Source organism: Nerophis ophidion, linkage group LG21 (genome assembly GCF_033978795.1).
Source record: "Nerophis ophidion isolate RoL-2023_Sa linkage group LG21, RoL_Noph_v1.0, whole genome shotgun sequence".
Taxonomy (NCBI): Eukaryota; Metazoa; Chordata; class Actinopteri; order Syngnathiformes; family Syngnathidae; genus Nerophis; species Nerophis ophidion.
Window position 1 is genome coordinate 44,467,815 of NC_084631.1, and position 18,245 is coordinate 44,486,059.

Here is an 18,245-nt window from a genome sequence, read left to right on the forward strand (position 1 = left end):
GATGTGAATTCTCCCTGCCCACTGTGTATGCGTTATTCTTGCCCTTTTGTGGGTTCTTCCGAGGATGTTGTAGTTGTAATGGTTTGTGCAGTCCTTTGAGACATTTGTGATTTGGGGCTATATAAATAAACATTGATTGATTGAAATGGATGGATGGATAATGTACGTTGATCGGACATCCATCCAAAGGGTGGCGGTAGTGCAACTAAGGTACACCAATTTAGTAGTAGAAGAAGAGAAGTAAGCCCCGCCCCCCTCGGCGCAGCTCCTTTGTGCGGATAAAGCTGCTTCTCTTCTTCTTCTTCTTCTTCTTCTTCTTCAGCCGCCGCTTTGTCCTCCAACATGTCCAGAGTCTACATCGGGAGGCTGAGCTACCGGGCCCGGGAGAAGGACGTGGAGAGGTTCTTCAAGAGCTACGGGAAGATACTCGAAGTCGACTTAAAAAACGGGTAACGTTTCAGGCGGTTTTATCGACCTCGGAGCTAACGTCGCGTTAGCCTGATGCTAACTTTGTGGCGTGCGGCCTAGTAGGCCGCGTCTGACCTGCTGTCTTCTGGGAGTTAAATTACAACATATTTGTCGAGGAATGTGTTTCAAACATTGTAGTTTTGTGCTTCTACATGCGAAATGTTGTCACTGACTTTATATTTTGGCCGCTTGGCCACAAACCGGGCGAGCTCAGGCCAGACGTGGCAAAGTCACTGCGTGCTCGGACGTGAAAACATTACATTAAATTATTTCATTTCATATATTATATAAGTGCCATTGTTGTGTATTAAATCATTGTGGGAATGCTCCAAAGCATTTATGCGTGGTTTTCTACACCATAATTCAGCTATTTATTATTATTATTATTGTGTGGATGCGCCAAAGTTCGTGTTATTGTTATTATTCTCCAGATTTTGGCGCGTTTTTCATCCCATTCAAACCGTTCCAACTTCAAAGGAATCCACATTTCCCAAAATTCAAGCTTTTCCGGGACATTTTTTTCTCATTCAAAATGATTTGACCATTTTTCAAATGTTCCCATTTTTCAAACTATTCAACCTATTCCAACATTTTTGGAATTCAAACGTTCCCTTTTTCCAAGTCCCCAAAAAATTCCAGGATTTTACAGAATTCCTGGTTTTCCAAAGCTCGATTTCCACCCTTTTTTCTGGCGACTACTACCGTTCCATCGTCAAAATACGAATCACGATTCTCACGTTGTGCGATTCAGAATCGATTCCCGTTTAAAAAAAAAAAATCTTGGTTTTTTTATCGATCCAACAAACCAATACACAGCAATACCAAAACAATGCAATCCAATTCCAAAAGCAAACCTGACCCAGCAACACTCAGAACTGCAATAAACAGAGCAATTGAGAGGAGACACAAACACCACACAGAACAAACCAAAAGTAGTGAAACAAAAATGAATATTATCAACAACAGTATCAATATGTTATCATTTCAGCATAGCAGTGATTAAAAATCCCTCATTGACATTATCATTAGACATTTATAAAAAAAAGAACAATAGTGTCACAGTGGCTTACACTTGCATGGCATCTCATAAGCTTGACAACACACTGTGTCCAATGTTTTCATAAAGATAAAATAAGTCATATTTTTGCCCAAGAATCCATATTCCTACATATCCCAAAATTCTAGCCTTTCCGGGACATTTTTTCCCATTCAAATTGAATTAGCCATTTTTCAATTTCCACATTTCTCAAACCATTCCATCTTCAACATATTCCATCATACTGGGAATTCAAACTTCAAGTTCCAAAAATTTCCAGGATTTTCCACAATTCCTGGTTTTCCAAAGCCCTATTTCCACCCTTTTCCTTCCACCGTCAAAACATTCCTTTTATTCAGGAGTTGTTTTTGAACTGGAAACATTCCAGGAATTCCGTAATACCATTTCTCTATTCAACATTTCTCGACCAATATGAAAAATTTTAACACCAACCATTCCAACTCATTCAGAACATTCAAGTTTTTAAATGTTTTCTACCATTAAAAAAAAAAAAAATCCTGCTTTTGCCAGAAATTCTTAAAAGTTCCACAATTCCCACATTTGTCATTTGATTCAGACTGTACCAACTTCAAAGGAATCGCAGGCTTTCCATTGACAAGTTCCAAAATTCCCAGAGTTCCAGCTTGTCTGGGACATTTTTCCCATAAAACAATTAAATTGGCCATTTGTCAAGCTTCCACCATGTCCACATTTTTCAACCTATTCGAACCATTCCACCTTCAAAAGAGTTCCACATTTCCCAGAATTACATTCAAATTAACTGGCCATTTTTCAAACTTCCATTTCCACATTTCTCAAGCTTTTCAAACCATTGCACCTGCAACATATTCCACCATTCTGATATTTCAAACTTCCCTTTTTCCAAATTCAAAAACATTTCCAGGATTTTACAAAATACCTGGCTTACCAAAGAGTTCCACATTTCCCAGAATTCCTGCTTTTCTGGGACATTTTTCTTTTTCAAAATGAATTAGCCATTTTTCAAACTTCCATTTCACATTTTTCAACCTATTCAAACCATTCCACATTCCACCATTCTGGAAACTCAAACTTTCCCTTTTTCCAAGTTCAAAAACTTTTCCAGAATTCCTGCTTTTCCAAAAAGTTCCACATGTCCCAGAATTCCAGCTTTTCCGGGACATTTCCCCCCATTCAAAATAAATAGGCCATTTTTCAAACTTCCACCATTTACACATTTTTCAACCTATTCAAACCATTCCACCTTCAACATATTCCACCATTCTGGAAATTCAAACTTCCCTTTTTCCAAGTTTATTTCCACCTTTTTTTTTCTGGCGGCCACTTCTTCCACATTTTCCAATGCATTTCAACCATTCCACCATCAAAATATTTTTTAATCAGGACAAAAAAACAGTTGTTTTTGAACTGGAAAAATTCCAGAAATGCCGTAATACCATTTCTCACTATTTCAATATTTCTGGACTGATTTGAGAAAGTTTAACACCAACCATTTAAGCTATTTCAGACCAAGTTTCTTTTATACAATTTTTAAAAAAAAATCGGCTTTTCCCGAAATTCCCATTGAACTCAATGGGACATTCTTCAAAGTTCCACATTTTCATCTGATTCAAACGGTTCCATCTTCAAAATATTTTGAGCCTGTTGAGGAATTTTATGCTCTACTTCAACAATTCTAAAAAAAAAAAAAAAAAATCCTGGATTTCCCATAATACCTTTTTATTTTATTTTATTTTTGCATTTTCCCCATTCAAGATGAATTGGCCATTTTTTTTTCAAGCTTCCACTATTCCCACATTCTTCAAACCATTCATACTTTAACACTTTCCCAAGTTCCAAACCGAATTGTATTTTTTCTGGAAATTGAAACTCTTCAACATTTAAAACATTCCAATAATCAAACCATTTCTACATTCCATTAGCATTTTAGTTCAGCGTCAGCTCTTCAACATTCAAACTATTCTTACCTTCATTCTACATTATGTCCGTTTTTCACTTCAACTTCAGCATTGGAGCAGTCACACGCAATTCCTTCAGGAAATACCTCTTCTAGTTATTTATATATTAAACAATTCTGAACATGTTTTTCCCTCTTCTCGTCCAGGTATGGGTTTGTTGAATTTGATGACCCGCGCGACGCGGACGATGCCGTGTACGACCTGAACGGCAAAGAGCTGTGCGGGGAGCGAGTCATTGTGGAGCACACCAAAGGTCCCCGCCGTGATGGCGGATACAGTGGTGGTGGTGGTGGTGGTGGTGGTGGGGGAGGCGGCGGAGGTGGGGGAGGCGGCGGAGGAAGGAGTAAGTTCCCAAACCTACCTTTTTTCTGTTCACATCAATATTTTATTATTTATTTTTTTGGGTGAATATTGATCGCTAAATTTTTGTCCTTGGTGGCTTACGTGCATTCAGTTTGTGTTGTAATCACTGCCAACAAGTATTGATGTAATATTGTAGTCCGATGTAGGCTAATTAGTATAAAACAGTCTTTTTTTGTTTTTTTTTAAAGCGAAGGAATCCTGTAAAAGCTAATTCTCTAATCTGCATTCAACAGTTCAAGTGTCAGACATGCAGTTTTCTGTATGGCAGAAAAGCAGGCATTACAGAACATCCAGTTTTTTGTCTTGTAAAAGTATCCTATTAGTGACAATATTTTAAGCTAACAGGCAATATGGCCTAAAATCTACTTTGCAAGCAGGAGTGTGATTCTTTGGCCACCTAACTATTGATTTGGAATCAAATCTTGATTTAACATGATTCTTGCAGTGATTTACTATATTTTCTATGAAGATTATAATGAAACCTTTTCAAAACAGTTTCAAAAAGATGCTTCTGGTTGCAAAACATAATTTTAAAAACTGATTTATGTATTTTCCCCCCCAAAAAGTTTGTTTTTTTAATCATTTATGAAAATTAAGAATCGTGCATCTAGTGTGAATCGATTTTTTTGTGCACTCCTAATTGCAATATACAGTACAGGCCAAAAGTTTGCATGCACCTTCTCATTTCAATGCGATTGCTAGTATAAATTGTAAATTGTCACTGAAGGCACCAAAAACTGACACCTGTGAAGGGAAAACCATTTCAGGTGACTACCTCTTGAAGCTCATGGCGAGAATGCCAAGTGTGCAAAGCATTAATCCGAGCAAATGGTGGCTATTGTGAAGGAACTAGAATAAAATCATGTTTTCAGTTATTTCACCTCTTTTTTTTGGTAAGTACATAACTTCACATGTGTTCATTCATAGTTGTGATGCCTTCAGTGACAATCTACAGTGTAAATAGTCAAGAAAACACATTGAAATGAGGAGAAAGTGTGTCCAAACTTTTGGCCTGTACTGTATAGAATATATGTTTATTGTCATTGTACAACAAAATTACAAGCAAACTCATAATGACACATAAAAAACATGATGAAATTAGTACTAATATAAATAGAATAAAAAAAAAAAAACATAAAATAACAAGCTCAAAGTCAATCTGTTTTTGTCTTGTGTCCAGCGACACATTGTAGTATCCTGCAATGAAATATATTTGTCGTAAAAATGACAATGGAACCATTTCAAAATGGGTTAAAAAGCCTCCTAATTTGTCAGTATGTGCCAACCTTGTGCCATTTCCACATGTATCATTTACTGTTGATGGTTGACTTTTTGTTGGAAGATATTTGGCTAAACACCGTATTTTGCGGATTTTTCATAGTTTGGCCGGTGCGGTTTATGTGTGAAATTAACACATTACCGTAAAATATCAAACAACAACGGAAACCATCCTGTCCGGGTTCAGAAAGGCTGCAATAATTGGAACTGCAACTGACGATGACTCTGACATAATCGAAGTACCAATAGAAGAGGAAGCGAAGTGTTGTCTCCCTTTGGAGTTGGCAGAGTTGTTTACAAGCGACACTGAGCAAGAAGATTTCTTTGGATTTATGGATTAGGAGTGACAGATTGTATGGTAAACATATAGCATGTTCTATATGTTAGTTGTTTGAATGACTAACCGTAATAGGTTACGTTAACATACTCAGTTGGTTATTTATACGTCATATAACGTACCTGTTGTTCACTATTCTTTATTTAAAATTGCCTTTCAAATGTCTATTCTTGCTGTTGAATATTATCTGATAAATTTCTCCCAAAAATGCAACTTATACTCTATTGCGGGGGGTCAGCAACCTGTTTGAAAGCAAGAGCTACTTCTTGGGTACTGATTAATGCCAAGGGCTACCAGTTTGATACACACTTCAATAAATTGCCAGAAATAGCCAATTTGATCAATTTACCTTTAACTCTGTTATTAATAATCAATGATATTTATCTTTGTGGAAACACTGATCATCTTAATAATTTCTCACAATAAATATATATTTTTAATGACATTTTTTAAATAGGTTAAAATCCAATCTGCACTTTGTTAGAATATATTACAAATTGGACCAAGCTATATTTCTAATAAAGAAAAATTATTATTTCGTCTAGATTTTCCAGAACAAAAATTTTAAAAGAAATTCTAAAGACTTTGAAATAAGATTTATATATGATTTTACAGTTTTTTTAGATTTGGCAGAATAATTTTTGGGAATTTTAATCATAATAGGTTTGAAGAAATATTTCACAAATATTCTTCGTCGAAAAAACAAGCTAAAATGAAGAATTAAATAAAAAAATATTTATTATTCTTTACACAAAAAAAATATTTGAACATTCATTTAAATTGTCAGGAAAGAAGAGGAAGGAATTTAAAAGGTATATGTTTAAAAAAAACTAAAATAATTTTAAGGTTGTTTTTTTTTCTCTCTAAAATTGTTATTCTGAAAGTTATAAGAAGCAAAAGAAAAAAAGTGAATTTATTTAAACCAAGTCTTTAAAATATTTTCTTGGATTTTCAAATTCTATTTGAGTTTTGTCTCTCTTAGAATTAAAAATGTCGAACAAAGCGAGACCAGCTTGATAGTAAATAAATACAATTAAAAAAAATAGAGGCAGCTCACTGGTAAGTGCAGCTATTTTTAGAACAGGCCAGCGGGCGACTCATCAGGTCCTTACGGGCGACCACGTTGGTGACCCCTGTTGTAGTCTCACTTATGGGTTTTTTTCTATCTTTATGCATTTTCGATAAATAACCCGAAAAATGCGGAACATTTTTGATCACATCTGTAGACAGGATGGCGGTGTCAAAAATAAAGTATTTTTTTTGTCGTATATTACATGAAATATTTTTGAACCAAAAAAAGATGACTACACCATTAACATTTACATATTTTTTTTTAGGGACATATTTTCCAACTTTGTAAACAAAAACAAAAAAGGACTTGGTGATGATAAAAATAAGTTTGCTGGTTGCTGTCAACAATAGTATTAAAATCTGTATCGGTGGCCCAATTCATAGAAATGATATCAAATATAGTCTCTATCGCACATCGTGAGTGCCCGCAAGCCACCAATGACTTCCTTGCAGTAAACCATGAATTTGTAAAATGGTTTAAAAAGGAAAAACATTTTGAAGACTGTAATTCATTTCTAAATGATAAATGTGTGTAAATCCATTCATTTTTCTTTTAATTTCTATTCAAATGATTGTCAATTTCTAAAGGTAAAGATTTAACAAAGAACCTCAATGTTTTAATTGAAAGCGTCCTTTGCTGATGCCCGCCCTATTGCTGGCCATGGTGTCCCCCCTTTCCAAGAGTGTGGTTTGACCATTCTGGGCCCCTGGGCAGACCAAAAAAGGGAGCCATTGTGAATGAAGACCGCTATTGCCATTAGGCCCAGGCCGGGTGGTGAGGATGCCATGGGGGTTAGGAACAGATGTGGGTTCAGCCTAAAAAAAACTTGTATTGTAAATGAAAAGTCATTTGTTGTAGCTTGTTTGCTCATAACATTTTTAAATATCCTTTTTTTTTTTTTTTTGTAAATGTAAAGATATATAGGTTAGCCAGATAGTTTTAATGAATACATTTCTATAAATATGTATATATATTTTTATTTTGTATTTATAAGCCATTATTTTTTATAGAGTAGTTGAGAATAATGTCAGCATCCCAGCCTGGTCCTTATTTGCTCTGCTCTCTGTTACCTTGCAAGGTGGCTATGGAGGACGCTATGGGAAGGACAGGTACGGTCCACCCATCAGGACAGACTATCGGCTTATTGTTGAGAACCTGTCCAGTCGCTGCAGCTGGCAAGACTTAAAGGTAGGTTTCCCTTCAACCCTATTGTTTGTGTTTTATGTAAAAATACTGAACACATGTTGGGATAAGGTAAACATGTGTTGAGTATTTGAACATAAAAGTGTGTGATTGTGAGGCAGTAAAAGCCACAAAATGCCAGGGCTGCATCAGACCCACAATCGCTGGCTAACAATAATATGAACGTTGCACGGGAAATTTCTCTGGCAGTTCGTGCATCCCACAGGGATTCTTCTTTTGTGTTTCTGCACCTGTGCTTCCCACACAAAGTTGCAACATTGTTTGTCAACACTGTCTGCTCTCTGTTTGTCGCACATTTGACCCTCTGATGTTCTGTGTACCTACTGTCCTCCTCCGGTGTGTTTGTGTCTCTCTTGTTTCTTTCTCTCTGTGTCTCTCTCTCTCTCTCTCTGTTTTTCTTTCTCTCTGTCTCTTTCCCCTCTCTCTGTGTCTCTTTCTCTCTATCTTTCTCTGTGTGTGTGTGTCTCTTTCTGTCTCTTTTTTTCTCTCTCTTTCTGTGTGTCTGTGTCTCTTTCTTTCTCTGTCTCTTTGTGTGTCTCTCTCTGTCTGTTTCTCTTTCTTTCTCTCTGTCTCTTTCCCTCTCTTTCTCTCTATCTCTCTCTGCATGTGTGTGTCTCTTTTTTTCTCTCTGTCTCTCTTTCTGTTTGTCTGTGTCTCTTTCTTTGTGTCTCTTTCTCTGTGTGTGTCTCTCTCTCTGTGTCTTTCTGTGTGTCTCTCTCTCTTTCTTTCTCTATGTGTCTTTGTGTGTCTCTCACTGTGTCTCTTTCTCTCTCTCTTTTTGTCTGTCTTTCTCTCTGTGTCTCTCTCTCTCTGTCTCTTTCTTTCTCTCTGTCTCTTTCCCCTCTCTCTCTGTGTCTCTTTCTATCTCTCTGTGTGTGTGTGTGTGTGTGTCTTTCTGTCTCTTTTTTTCTCTCTCTCTTTCTGTGTGTCTGTGTCTCTTTCTTTCTCTGTGTCTCTTTGTGTGTCTCTCTGTCTGTTTCTCTTTCTTTCTCTCTGTCTCTTTCCCTCTCTCTCTCTGTGTCTCTTTCTCTCTATCTCTCTCTGCATGTGTGTGTCTCTTTTTTTCTCTCTGTCTCTCTTTCTGTTTGTCTGTGTCTCTTTCTTTGTGTGTCTCTCTCTCTGTGTCTCTTTCTGTGTGTCTCTCTCTCTTTCTTTCTCTCTGTCTTTGTGTGTCTCTCACTGTGTCTCTTTCTCTCTCTCTTTTTGTCTGTCTTTCTCTCTGTGTCTCTCTTTCTCTCTTTTCGGTCTCTCTCTGCGTGCGTGTGTGTCTCTCTCTGTCTCTTTCTCTCTCCCTCTCTGTCTGTTTCTTGCTCTCTCTGAGTCTTTTTCTCACTCTCTGTCTCTCTCTCTGTGTCTCTTCCTGTCTGTCTCTATCTCTGTTAGTTAGTTACACAAAGAACATCAATTTCCACACTTTTATTAGCCCCGGGTCCAGTAGACCCGGACATCTTATATGTAATAGAAATGTGTAGGGGGTGTATGATGTGTGTGCTCATTAAGTATGTATTTTGATATGTTCTTCCTGGAAAATAAGCCAAAATCAGTGAGTCTCAGTTTGAAAAATGTAATTACTTGTATCATTTGTCCTGCAATACACAATGAAAACGGGTCCCACAGACCCGAACACCACACAAGGGTTTCTCGTTGCAAACGGCCAACATCTCACTGCTTTTCTGCAGGATTACATGAGGCAAGCGGGGGAGGTGACGTACGCAGACACGCACAAGGGAAGGAAGAACGAGGGGGTGATTGAGTTCAGGCTGTACTCGGACATGAAGAGGGCTCTGGAGAAGCTGGACGGCACCGAGGTCAACGGCAGGAAGATACGCCTCATCGAAGACCGCCCGGGCGCCAAACGCCGGCGCTCCTACTCACGCAGCCGAAGCCGTTCCAGGTACGAACGGGTTTGAGGGGCGGGTCTTTTTTGGATTGGATTGATTTACGCCGCTTTGTCCCGCCAGGTCTCGCTCCAGGAGCCGCAGGTCTCGCAAGAGCAGAAGCCGCAGCGAGAGCAGCAGCCGCAGTCGCTCCCGTTCCAGGTGAGAATATGTCCGTTGTGGGTCTGGTCTAGTGGGAACATGGTCATTCAGACCACTTGTGCAATGGACGTCTAGTAGATCTTGCAGTCCAGCCCATAGTGGATCTAACACAATAGTGTGGGAGTCCAGTCCATAGTGGATCTAACATAGTGGGAGAGTCCAGTCCATAGTGGATCTAACATAATAGTGTGAGAGTCCAGTCCATAGTGGATCTAACATAGTGGGAGAGTCCAGTCCATAGTGGATCTAACATAATAGTGTGAGAGTCCAGTCCATAGTGGATCTAACATAGTGGGAGAGTCCAGTCCATGTGGATCTAACATAATAGTGTGAGAGTCCAGTCCATAGTGGATCTAACATAATAGTGTGAGAGTCCAGTCCATAGTGGATCTAACATGATAGTGTGAGAGTCCAGTCCATAGTGGATCTAACATGATAGTGTGAGAGTCCAGTCCATAGTGGATCTAACATAATAGTGTGAGAGTCCAGTCCATAGTGGATCTAACATGATAGTGTGAGAGTCCAGTCCATAGTGGATCTAACATGATAGTGTGAGAGTCCAGTCCATAGTGGATCTAACATGATAGTGTGAGAGTCCAGTCCATAGTGGATCTAACATGATAGTGTGAGAGTCCAGTCCATAGTGGATCTAACATAATAGTGTGAGAGTCCAGTCCATAGTGGATCTAACATAATAGTGAGAGTCCAGTCCATAGTGGATCTAACATAATAGTGAGAGTCCAGTCCATAGTGGATCTAACATAATAGTGAGAGTCCAGTCCTTAGTGGATCTAACATAATAGTGTGAGAGTCCAGTCCATAGTGGATCTAACATAATAGTGAGAGTCCAGTCCATAGTGGATCTAACATAATAGTGAGAGTCCAGTCCATAGTGGATCTAACATAATAGTGAGAGTCCAGTCCTTAGTGGATCTAACATAATAGTGTGAGAGTCCAGTCCATAGTGGATCTAACATAATAGTGTGAGAGTCCAGTCCATAGCAGATATAACATAATGAGTCCAGTCTATAGTTCATAGTCTCTCACACTATATCTAACATAATAGCCTGAGTCCATTTTTACTTTAACCAACTCTTAATTACTGATTCCGATATGAACTGATACCAAATATACAGTCATGGAAGTAACACATAATGCCTAATTTTGTTGTGATTCCGTGCTGGATGCATTAAAAAATATAACAAGGTTTTCCAAAATAGTGGGTAGCGGGGGGTGTATATTGTAGCATCCCGGAAGAGTTAGTGCTGTAAGGGATCTTTGGTATTTGTTCTGTTGTTACGGTGCGGATGTTCTCCCGAAATGTGTTTGTCCTTTTTGTTTGGTGTAGGTTCACAGTGTGGCGCATATTTGTAACAGTGTTAAAGTTGTTTATACGGCCACCCTCAGTGTGACCTGTATGGCTGTTGACCAAGTATGCTATGCATTCATTTGTGTGACCAAGAAGAATATAATATATTGGAATATAATTACAACACTTTATATACATATTTATATAATATGTAACTACAAGCTCCATTCACAGACCGAGTCCCATTGCTTTTATGAGCGGTCGAGTGAGTCAAAAGCCGGGAAAATTAAAAAAAAAGTTTAATCTTTATTTGTGGCGGCCGTAATTCTTTTGTGGCAGGCTGCAACAAATAAATGAATGTGTGGGTAAACCCTGATGTGTGTTGCTATGGTTACATTGTTAGTCTGTTTATTAGGGATGTGAGAATTGATCTACTTATTATGCATCAACGCAATTACAGTGGGGCAAAAAAGTATTTAGTCAGCCAGCGATTGTGCAAGTTCTCCCACTTCAAAGGATGACAGAGGTCTGTCATTTTCATCATAGGTACACTTCAACTGTGAGAGACAGAATGGGGGAAAAAAATCCAGGAATTCACATTGTAGGAATTTTAAAGAATTTATTTGTAAATGATGGTGGAAAATAAGTATTTGGTCAACCATTCAAAGGAGGTTTTGGCTCCAAATCTCACGATACATGGCCCCATTCATTCTTTCCTTAACACGGATCAATCGTCCTGTCCCCTTAGCAGAAAAACAGCCCCAAAGCATGATGTTTCCACCCCCATGCTTCACAGTAGGTATGGTGTTCTTGGGATGCAACTCAGTATTCTTCTTCCTCCAAACACCACCAGTTGAGTTTATACCAAAATGGATACATGGATGATAGAGCAGAGGATTGGAAGAATGTCATGTGGTCAGATGAAAACAAAATAGAACTTTTTGGTATCAACTCAACTGGTGGTGTTTGGAGGAAGAAGAATACTGAGTTGCATCCCAAGAACACCAGACCTACTGTGAAGCATGGGGGTGGAAACATCATGCTTTGGGGCTGTTTTTCTGCTAAGGGGACAGGACGATTGATCCGTGTTAAGGAAAGAATGAATGGGGCCATGTATCGTGAGATTTGGAGCCAAAACCTCCTTCCATCAGTGAGAGCTTTGAATGCTTGACCAAATACTTATTTTCCACCATCATTTACAAATTCTTTAAAATTCCTACACTGCTAATTCCTGTATTTTCTTCCACATTCTGTCTCTCACAGTTGAAGTGTACCTATGATGAAAATGACAGACCTCTGTCATCATTTTAAGTGGGAGAACTTGCACAATCGCTGGCTGACTAAATACTTTTTTGCCCCACTGTAATTGATATTTTTCATGGGTTTTATGTTTATTTTCACAACTATCTGTTTTTTGGTTGTCATGTTGTCTTTTTATTTGTTGGGATCAAAAAGTCAAGGACTTGAATGAGAATCAGTAGTTTTTACTTTTGCTTTATTGTATTATCGGCTATTGCTGGTCGAGCTGCTACCAAAACACTGTTAGCACTCGCTTCAACACATTATAACGGGACTGTACCTTGTTGCTTTGGATTAAGACGATAATTGAAGTGTTTTGGTCTTCCTCTGCAGGCCTGCTTCTCGCTCCCGCAGTCACTCCAACAGCAAGAAGAGCAAAAGCAAGAGCAAGAAAGAAGACGAGCGCAGCAACGGGGACCAGAAGGACAAAGACCTGAGCAGGAGTCGCAGCCCCAAAAGCAAGAAGGTGAAGAAGGACGGGAAGGGCAAGGAGGACTCCAGGTCCAGGTCCAGGTCCCGTTCCCTCTCCAGGAAGTCTGTCTCCAAAGGCCGCGACCAGCCTAAGAGCGACGAGGAGGCGGGCGACCAGGAGAGAGGCTCTCGCTCCTGCTCCCCCGCTGACGTGGAGTCCAGAGCCAGGTCTAAATCCAAGTCCCGCTCCCCGTCCCCCGTCAAAGCCCGCTCCCAGTCCCGGTCTGCTTCCCGCTCAGTGTCTCGCTCTAAATCTCGCTCCCACTCTCGCTCTCGTTCCCGCTCATAGTCTTTGGTTGTGGACTGTTAGTCACCTGACCTCACCTAGAGCCCCTGGCCCCGCCCCCAACACTTTTTGATAAGTAGCTGTAGGACGCCAAGCACCTCAACTTCATTTGTTTTTATCCTAGTTCCAATGGACTTTTCTTTCTTTTAAGTTCCGGTCTGATAGTTTTATAATCTCAACGTACATTTTAGCCCCTTTTTGTCCTCCGATGTGGAAGTTTACTTTATGGTCTGCTGTGCTCGCTTGGAATTATGATGTGTATAATGTGTCACCTCTAACCCTTTCTTTCACATTAAAAGTCAAAAAGAACAAAAAATGTCTAGTTTAAGGGATTTTTGTGATTGCAAATTTTGACAATAATGTGGATAATGACCAGCGGGAGAGAGCAAGCACTTGTCCAGAGAGAGTCCAAACTGAGAGAGGGTGTTCAGAGTAAGTGAGAGAGAGAGAGTGTGAGAGCAAGCATGTGTCCTGAGAGAGAGAGTGAGTGTGTCCAAAGAGAGAGAGGGGGGTGTCCAAAGAAAGAGACACCTGAGAGAGGGAGAGCAAGCATGTGTCCTAAGAGAGAGAAAGAGTCCAAAGAGAGAGAGAGGGGGGGTGCCCAAAAAGAGAGTGAGAGCAAGCACGTGTCCTGAGAGAGAGAGTCCAAAGAGAGAGAGTGAATGTCCTGAGAGAGAGAGAGAGAGAGAGGGAGGGCGTCCAAAGAGAGAGTGAGTGTCATGAGAGCAAACACGTGTCCTGAGAGAGTGAGGGGGGGGTGTCCAAAGAGAGAGAGTGAGTGTCCTGAGAGAGAGTGAGAGCAAGCACGTGTCCTGAGAGAGAGAGAGGGGGGGGTGTCCAGAGAGAGGGAGTGAGTGAGGTGTCCAGAGAGAGAATGTCCAAAGAGAGCGAGAGAGTGTGTCCTGAGAGAGAGAGGGGGGCGTGTCCAGAGAGTGAGAGAGAGAGCAAGCACGTGTCCTGAGAGAGAGAGTGAGTGTGTCCAAAGAGAGAGAGTGAGTGTCCTGAGAGAGAGTGAGAGCAAGCACGTGTCCTGAGAGAGAGAGAGGGGGGGGTGTCCAGAGAGAGGGAGTGAGTGAGAAGGTGTCCAGAGAGAGAATGTCCAAAGAGAGCGAGAGAGTGTGTCCTGAGAGAGAGAGGGGGGCGTGTCCAGAGAGTGAGAGAGAGAGCAAGCACGTGTCCTGAGAGAGAGAGTCCAAAGAGAGAGAGTGAATGTCCTGAGAGAGAGAGAGAGAGAGAGGGAGGGCGTCCAAAGAGAGAGTGAGTGTCATGAGAGCAAACACGTGTCCTGAGAGAGTGAGGGGGGGGTGTCCAAAGAGAGAGAGTGAGTGTCCTGAGAGAGTGAGGGGGGGGTGTCCAAAGAGAGAGAGTGAGTGTCCTGAGAGAGAGTGAGAGCAAGCACGTGTCCTGAGAGAGAGAGAGGGGCGGGTGTCCAGAGAGAGGGAGTGAGTGAGAAGGTGTCCAGAGAGAGAATGTCCAAAGAGAGCGAGAGAGTGTGTCCTGAGAGAGAGAGGGGGGCGTGTCCAGAGAGTGAGAGAGAGAGCAAGCACGTGTCCTGAGAGAGAGAGAGTCCAAAGAGAGAGAGAGTGAATGTCCTGAGGGAGAGAGAGGGAGGGCGTCCAAAGAGAGAGAGAGTGAGTGCAAGCACGTGTCCTGAGAGAGAGAGAGGGGGGGTGTCCAGAGAGAGGGAGTGAGTGAGAAGGTGTCCAGAGAGAGAATGTCCAAAGAGAGCGAGAGAGAGTGTGTCCTGAGAGAGAGAGGGGGGGGTGTCCAAAGAGAGAGAGTGAGTGTCGTGAGAGCAAACACGTGTCCTGAGAGAGAGAGGGGGTGTCCAAAGAGAGAGAGTGAGTGTCGTGAGAGCAAACATGTGTCCTGAGAGAGAGAGGGGGGCGTGTCCAGAGAGTGAGAGAGAGAGCAAGCACGTGTCCTGAGAGAGAGAGAGTCCAAAGAGAGAGAGAGTGAATGTCCTGAGGGAGAGAGAGGGAGGGCGTCCAAAGAGAGAGAGAGTGAGTGCAAGCACGTGTCCTGAGAGAGAGAGAGGGGCGTGTCCAGAGAGTGAGAGAGAGAGCAAGCACGTGTCCTGAGAGAGAGAGAGTCCAAAGAGAGAGAGAGTGAATGTCCTGAGGGAGAGAGAGGGAGGGCGTCCTAAGAGAGAGAGAGTGAGTGCAAGCACGTGTCCTGAGAGAGAGAGAGGGCGTCCAAAGAGAGAGTGAGTGTCATGAGAGCAAACACGTGTCCTGAGAGAGAGAGAGTCCAAAGAGAGAGAGAGAGAGAGAGAGAGGGCGTCCAAAGAGAGAGTGAGTGTCATGAGAGCAAACACGTGTCCTGAGAGAGAGAGAGTCCAAAGAGAGAGAGAGAGAGTGAGGGGGGGTGTCCAAAGAGAGAGAGTGAGTGTCCTGAGAGAGAGTGAGAGCAAGCACGTGTCCTGAGAGAGAGAGAAAGCGAATGACCAAAGAGAGAGAGTGTCCAGAGAGAGGGAGTGAGAAGGTGTCCAGAGAGAGAATGTCCAAAGAGAACGAGAGAGTGTGTCCTGAGAGAGAGAGAGGGGGGTGTCCAAAGAGAGCCCAAAGAGAGAGAGGGTGTCCAAAGAGAGAGGGTGTCCAGAGAGAGAGAGGTGTTCAGAGTGTCCAGAGACAGAAAGAGAGAGGGAGAGAGTGTGTCCTGAGAGAGAGAGATTGTGTCCAGAGAGAGGGGGGGTGTCCAGAGTGAGAGGGTGTTCAGAGAGTGTCCAGAGATGGAGTGTGTGTGTGTGTCCTGAGAGAGAGAGATGGTGTCCAGAAAGTGAGTGTCCAGAGAGAGAGAGAGAGAGAGAGAGACAGAGAGGAATTTCCACACAGAGAGAGAGAGAGAGCACATTTCCAGAGTGAGAGAGAAAGAGTGTCCAGAGAGTGAGAGAGAGAATGAATCCCAGCTGAGTCATACCAAAGACTATGAAAATAGGAGCCATTACCTCCCTGCTTGGTACTCAGCATCAAGTGTTGGAATTGGGGGTTAAGTCAACAAAAATGATTCCTGGGCTGCTCACTGCTCCCCTCACCTCCCAGGGGGTAAACAAAAAGGGATGGGTCAAATGCAGAGGACAAATTCCATCACACCTTGTCTGTGTGTGTGTGTGTGTTTGAGTGTGTGTGTGTGTGTGTGTGTGTGTGTGTGTGTGTGTGTGTGTGTGTGTGTGTGTGTGTGTGTGTGTGTGTGTGTGTGAGACAATCATTGTTACTTTAAAGCCACAGCTGACATGTTTAATAAGAACAGTTGCAGCCCACATTGAAGTGTATTAAATGTTACTCTCACTATTACACTACTTTGTCTCCATCAGTGGGCTCTTATTTTGAAATACTTCTCTTCATCTGATGCCAGAATAAAGTCAGCCTGCATGCTTTGAGAACAAAAATAAACACCCAAGGACGTGGAAGACCTGAATATGGAGAGGAAGAAAATGTGTTCAAATGTTAATCCAATGATTAGTCCTACAGGGCCACAGGAGTGTGTGTGTGTGTGTGTGTGTGTGTGTGTGTGTGTGTGTGTGTGTGTGTGTGTGTGTGTGTGTGTGTGTGCGTGCATGATAACAAATCCAATCCTCATCTTGTCAGTCGTCATCATCCTCTGAAGACGACCGCGTCGTGCCGCCACTGTCGTCACGGTAACAGCGGGCCAGTAAACGCAGCTGCTCCAGGGCCTCGCTGTAGTCGGCCATCTCGGGGCCGTGGGCGAGGAAGCTGGGGGCCACGCGGCGGACGTCGAAGGCGCTCACGCTGCGATGCAAGTCTGAGAGCCAGGGGTCCAGGGCGGGCCCCGACTGGAGGGACGTGAGGACCGGCACGGAGGAGACGGCGCGAGCTTTAAAAGAAGAAAGAATAAAAAAAGGTCGGTACAGAACATTACAATTTGAGATGTGGAGCGGAGGAACTCACAGCTCAATGGCGCCTGCTGCTGGCCAAACTGCAGACCTGCGTCAGTCAGAGAGGGACTGAATATACGAGGGAAAGGTGGAGTGACTTTACTGGGACTGGACAGCAGCTGCACGGCCCTGCACACACCAGACCAGAGACACCAGTCATGTTAGCAACGACTTGGAACAAATCAACTGGACTTGCATGTTTTCCTATCAAATTATACAATTTAATGTTCTTTCTTTAATCCATAGTCCTGTTTAAAGCAGATAATATTCTCTTTGTTTTGTCCTAAAGGCTCCGGTTTGTCTGTTTTGGCCAGTTCCTTATCTGTTTTTGAAGAAGCAGCTGCACTTCTTTCTGGGTGAGTGGGGCTGTTTTTGTTCTACATAAACTGTTCTGCCCTCACTGAATGTGTTGAGGTTATAAAGCTTGGCAGACAGCTAACAACCAATCCAGGACCTTCTAATAAAGTTCCAAAGCAGATGAATCCATTTCGGCTCTTTATTGTTATTGATCTTGCACTGGACTCTTATTATTATTATTATTATTATTCTTGTAAAACTGAAACCCACACAATGACAATGTATAAGCTGTATGATTCAATGAACAAACTGAAATGTAATACACAATATGTAAACATTAGCTCTACACAAATATACAACATTATTACCAAACAAATACTGCTGAGTGTTGAAACTATTTCCATGGTGGAAATATGCGACCGGCGGCCATTTTAAATCCTCAAACATTCATTAAAATAGTGCAATAAAATCATTTTTCAATACACATCTTACTATCAAATGTAGCCACTTTCCACCTTAATATTGAGTTACATAAACAAGTTAAAAAGTTTACTTACAGACTTATCTTTTCCAAGGCTTGTAAGAGTTAACACAACTCGTCTACTTCTCATTTTTTATCAACTAAACTAACATCCTAAACCGGAAGTGTCCAAACTAATGACGCGCAGTATTTCCCATCGCCACAAGGTGTCAGTAATAGTCCACAATCAAACGGGCATAACATAAACCATACTTGCCATCGCCACAAGGTGTCAGTAATAGTCCACAATCAAACGGACATAACATAAACCATACTTGCCATCACCACAAGGTGTCAGTAATAGTCCACAATCAAACGGGCATAACATAAACCATACTTGCCATCACCACAAGGTGTCAGTAATAGTCCACAATCAAACGGGCATAACATAAACCATACTTGCCATCGCCACAA

General features: G+C 41.7%; 2 protein-coding genes across 2 annotated transcripts in view; one reads left to right on the plus strand and one right to left on the minus strand.

The window, feature by feature from the left end:
* The first annotated feature begins 240 nt into the window (after window positions 1-240).
* On the plus strand, window positions 241-13,435 carry srsf4 (serine and arginine rich splicing factor 4). Its single transcript, XM_061882727.1, has 6 exons — window positions 241-449; window positions 3,609-3,805; window positions 7,591-7,700; window positions 9,395-9,609; window positions 9,677-9,754; window positions 12,696-13,435. Exons 1-6 carry the CDS (start codon window positions 343-345, stop codon window positions 13,120-13,122), a joined length of 1,134 nt encoding a protein of 377 aa, XP_061738711.1. The 5' UTR covers window positions 241-342; the 3' UTR covers window positions 13,123-13,435.
* A 2,906-nt stretch (window positions 13,436-16,341) lies between these two features.
* The window catches only part of msto1 (misato mitochondrial distribution and morphology regulator 1), a 28,274-nt gene continuing 26,370 nt past the window's right edge, over window positions 16,342-18,245 (minus strand). The window contains exons 13-14 of the mRNA XM_061882726.1: window positions 17,028-17,143; window positions 16,342-16,953 (exon numbers count right to left, since the gene is read on the minus strand). Coding sequence (XP_061738710.1) covers window positions 16,703-16,953; window positions 17,028-17,143 — 367 coding nt within the window. The 3' untranslated portion in view covers window positions 16,342-16,702. The remainder of the gene's footprint in view (window positions 16,954-17,027; window positions 17,144-18,245) is intronic.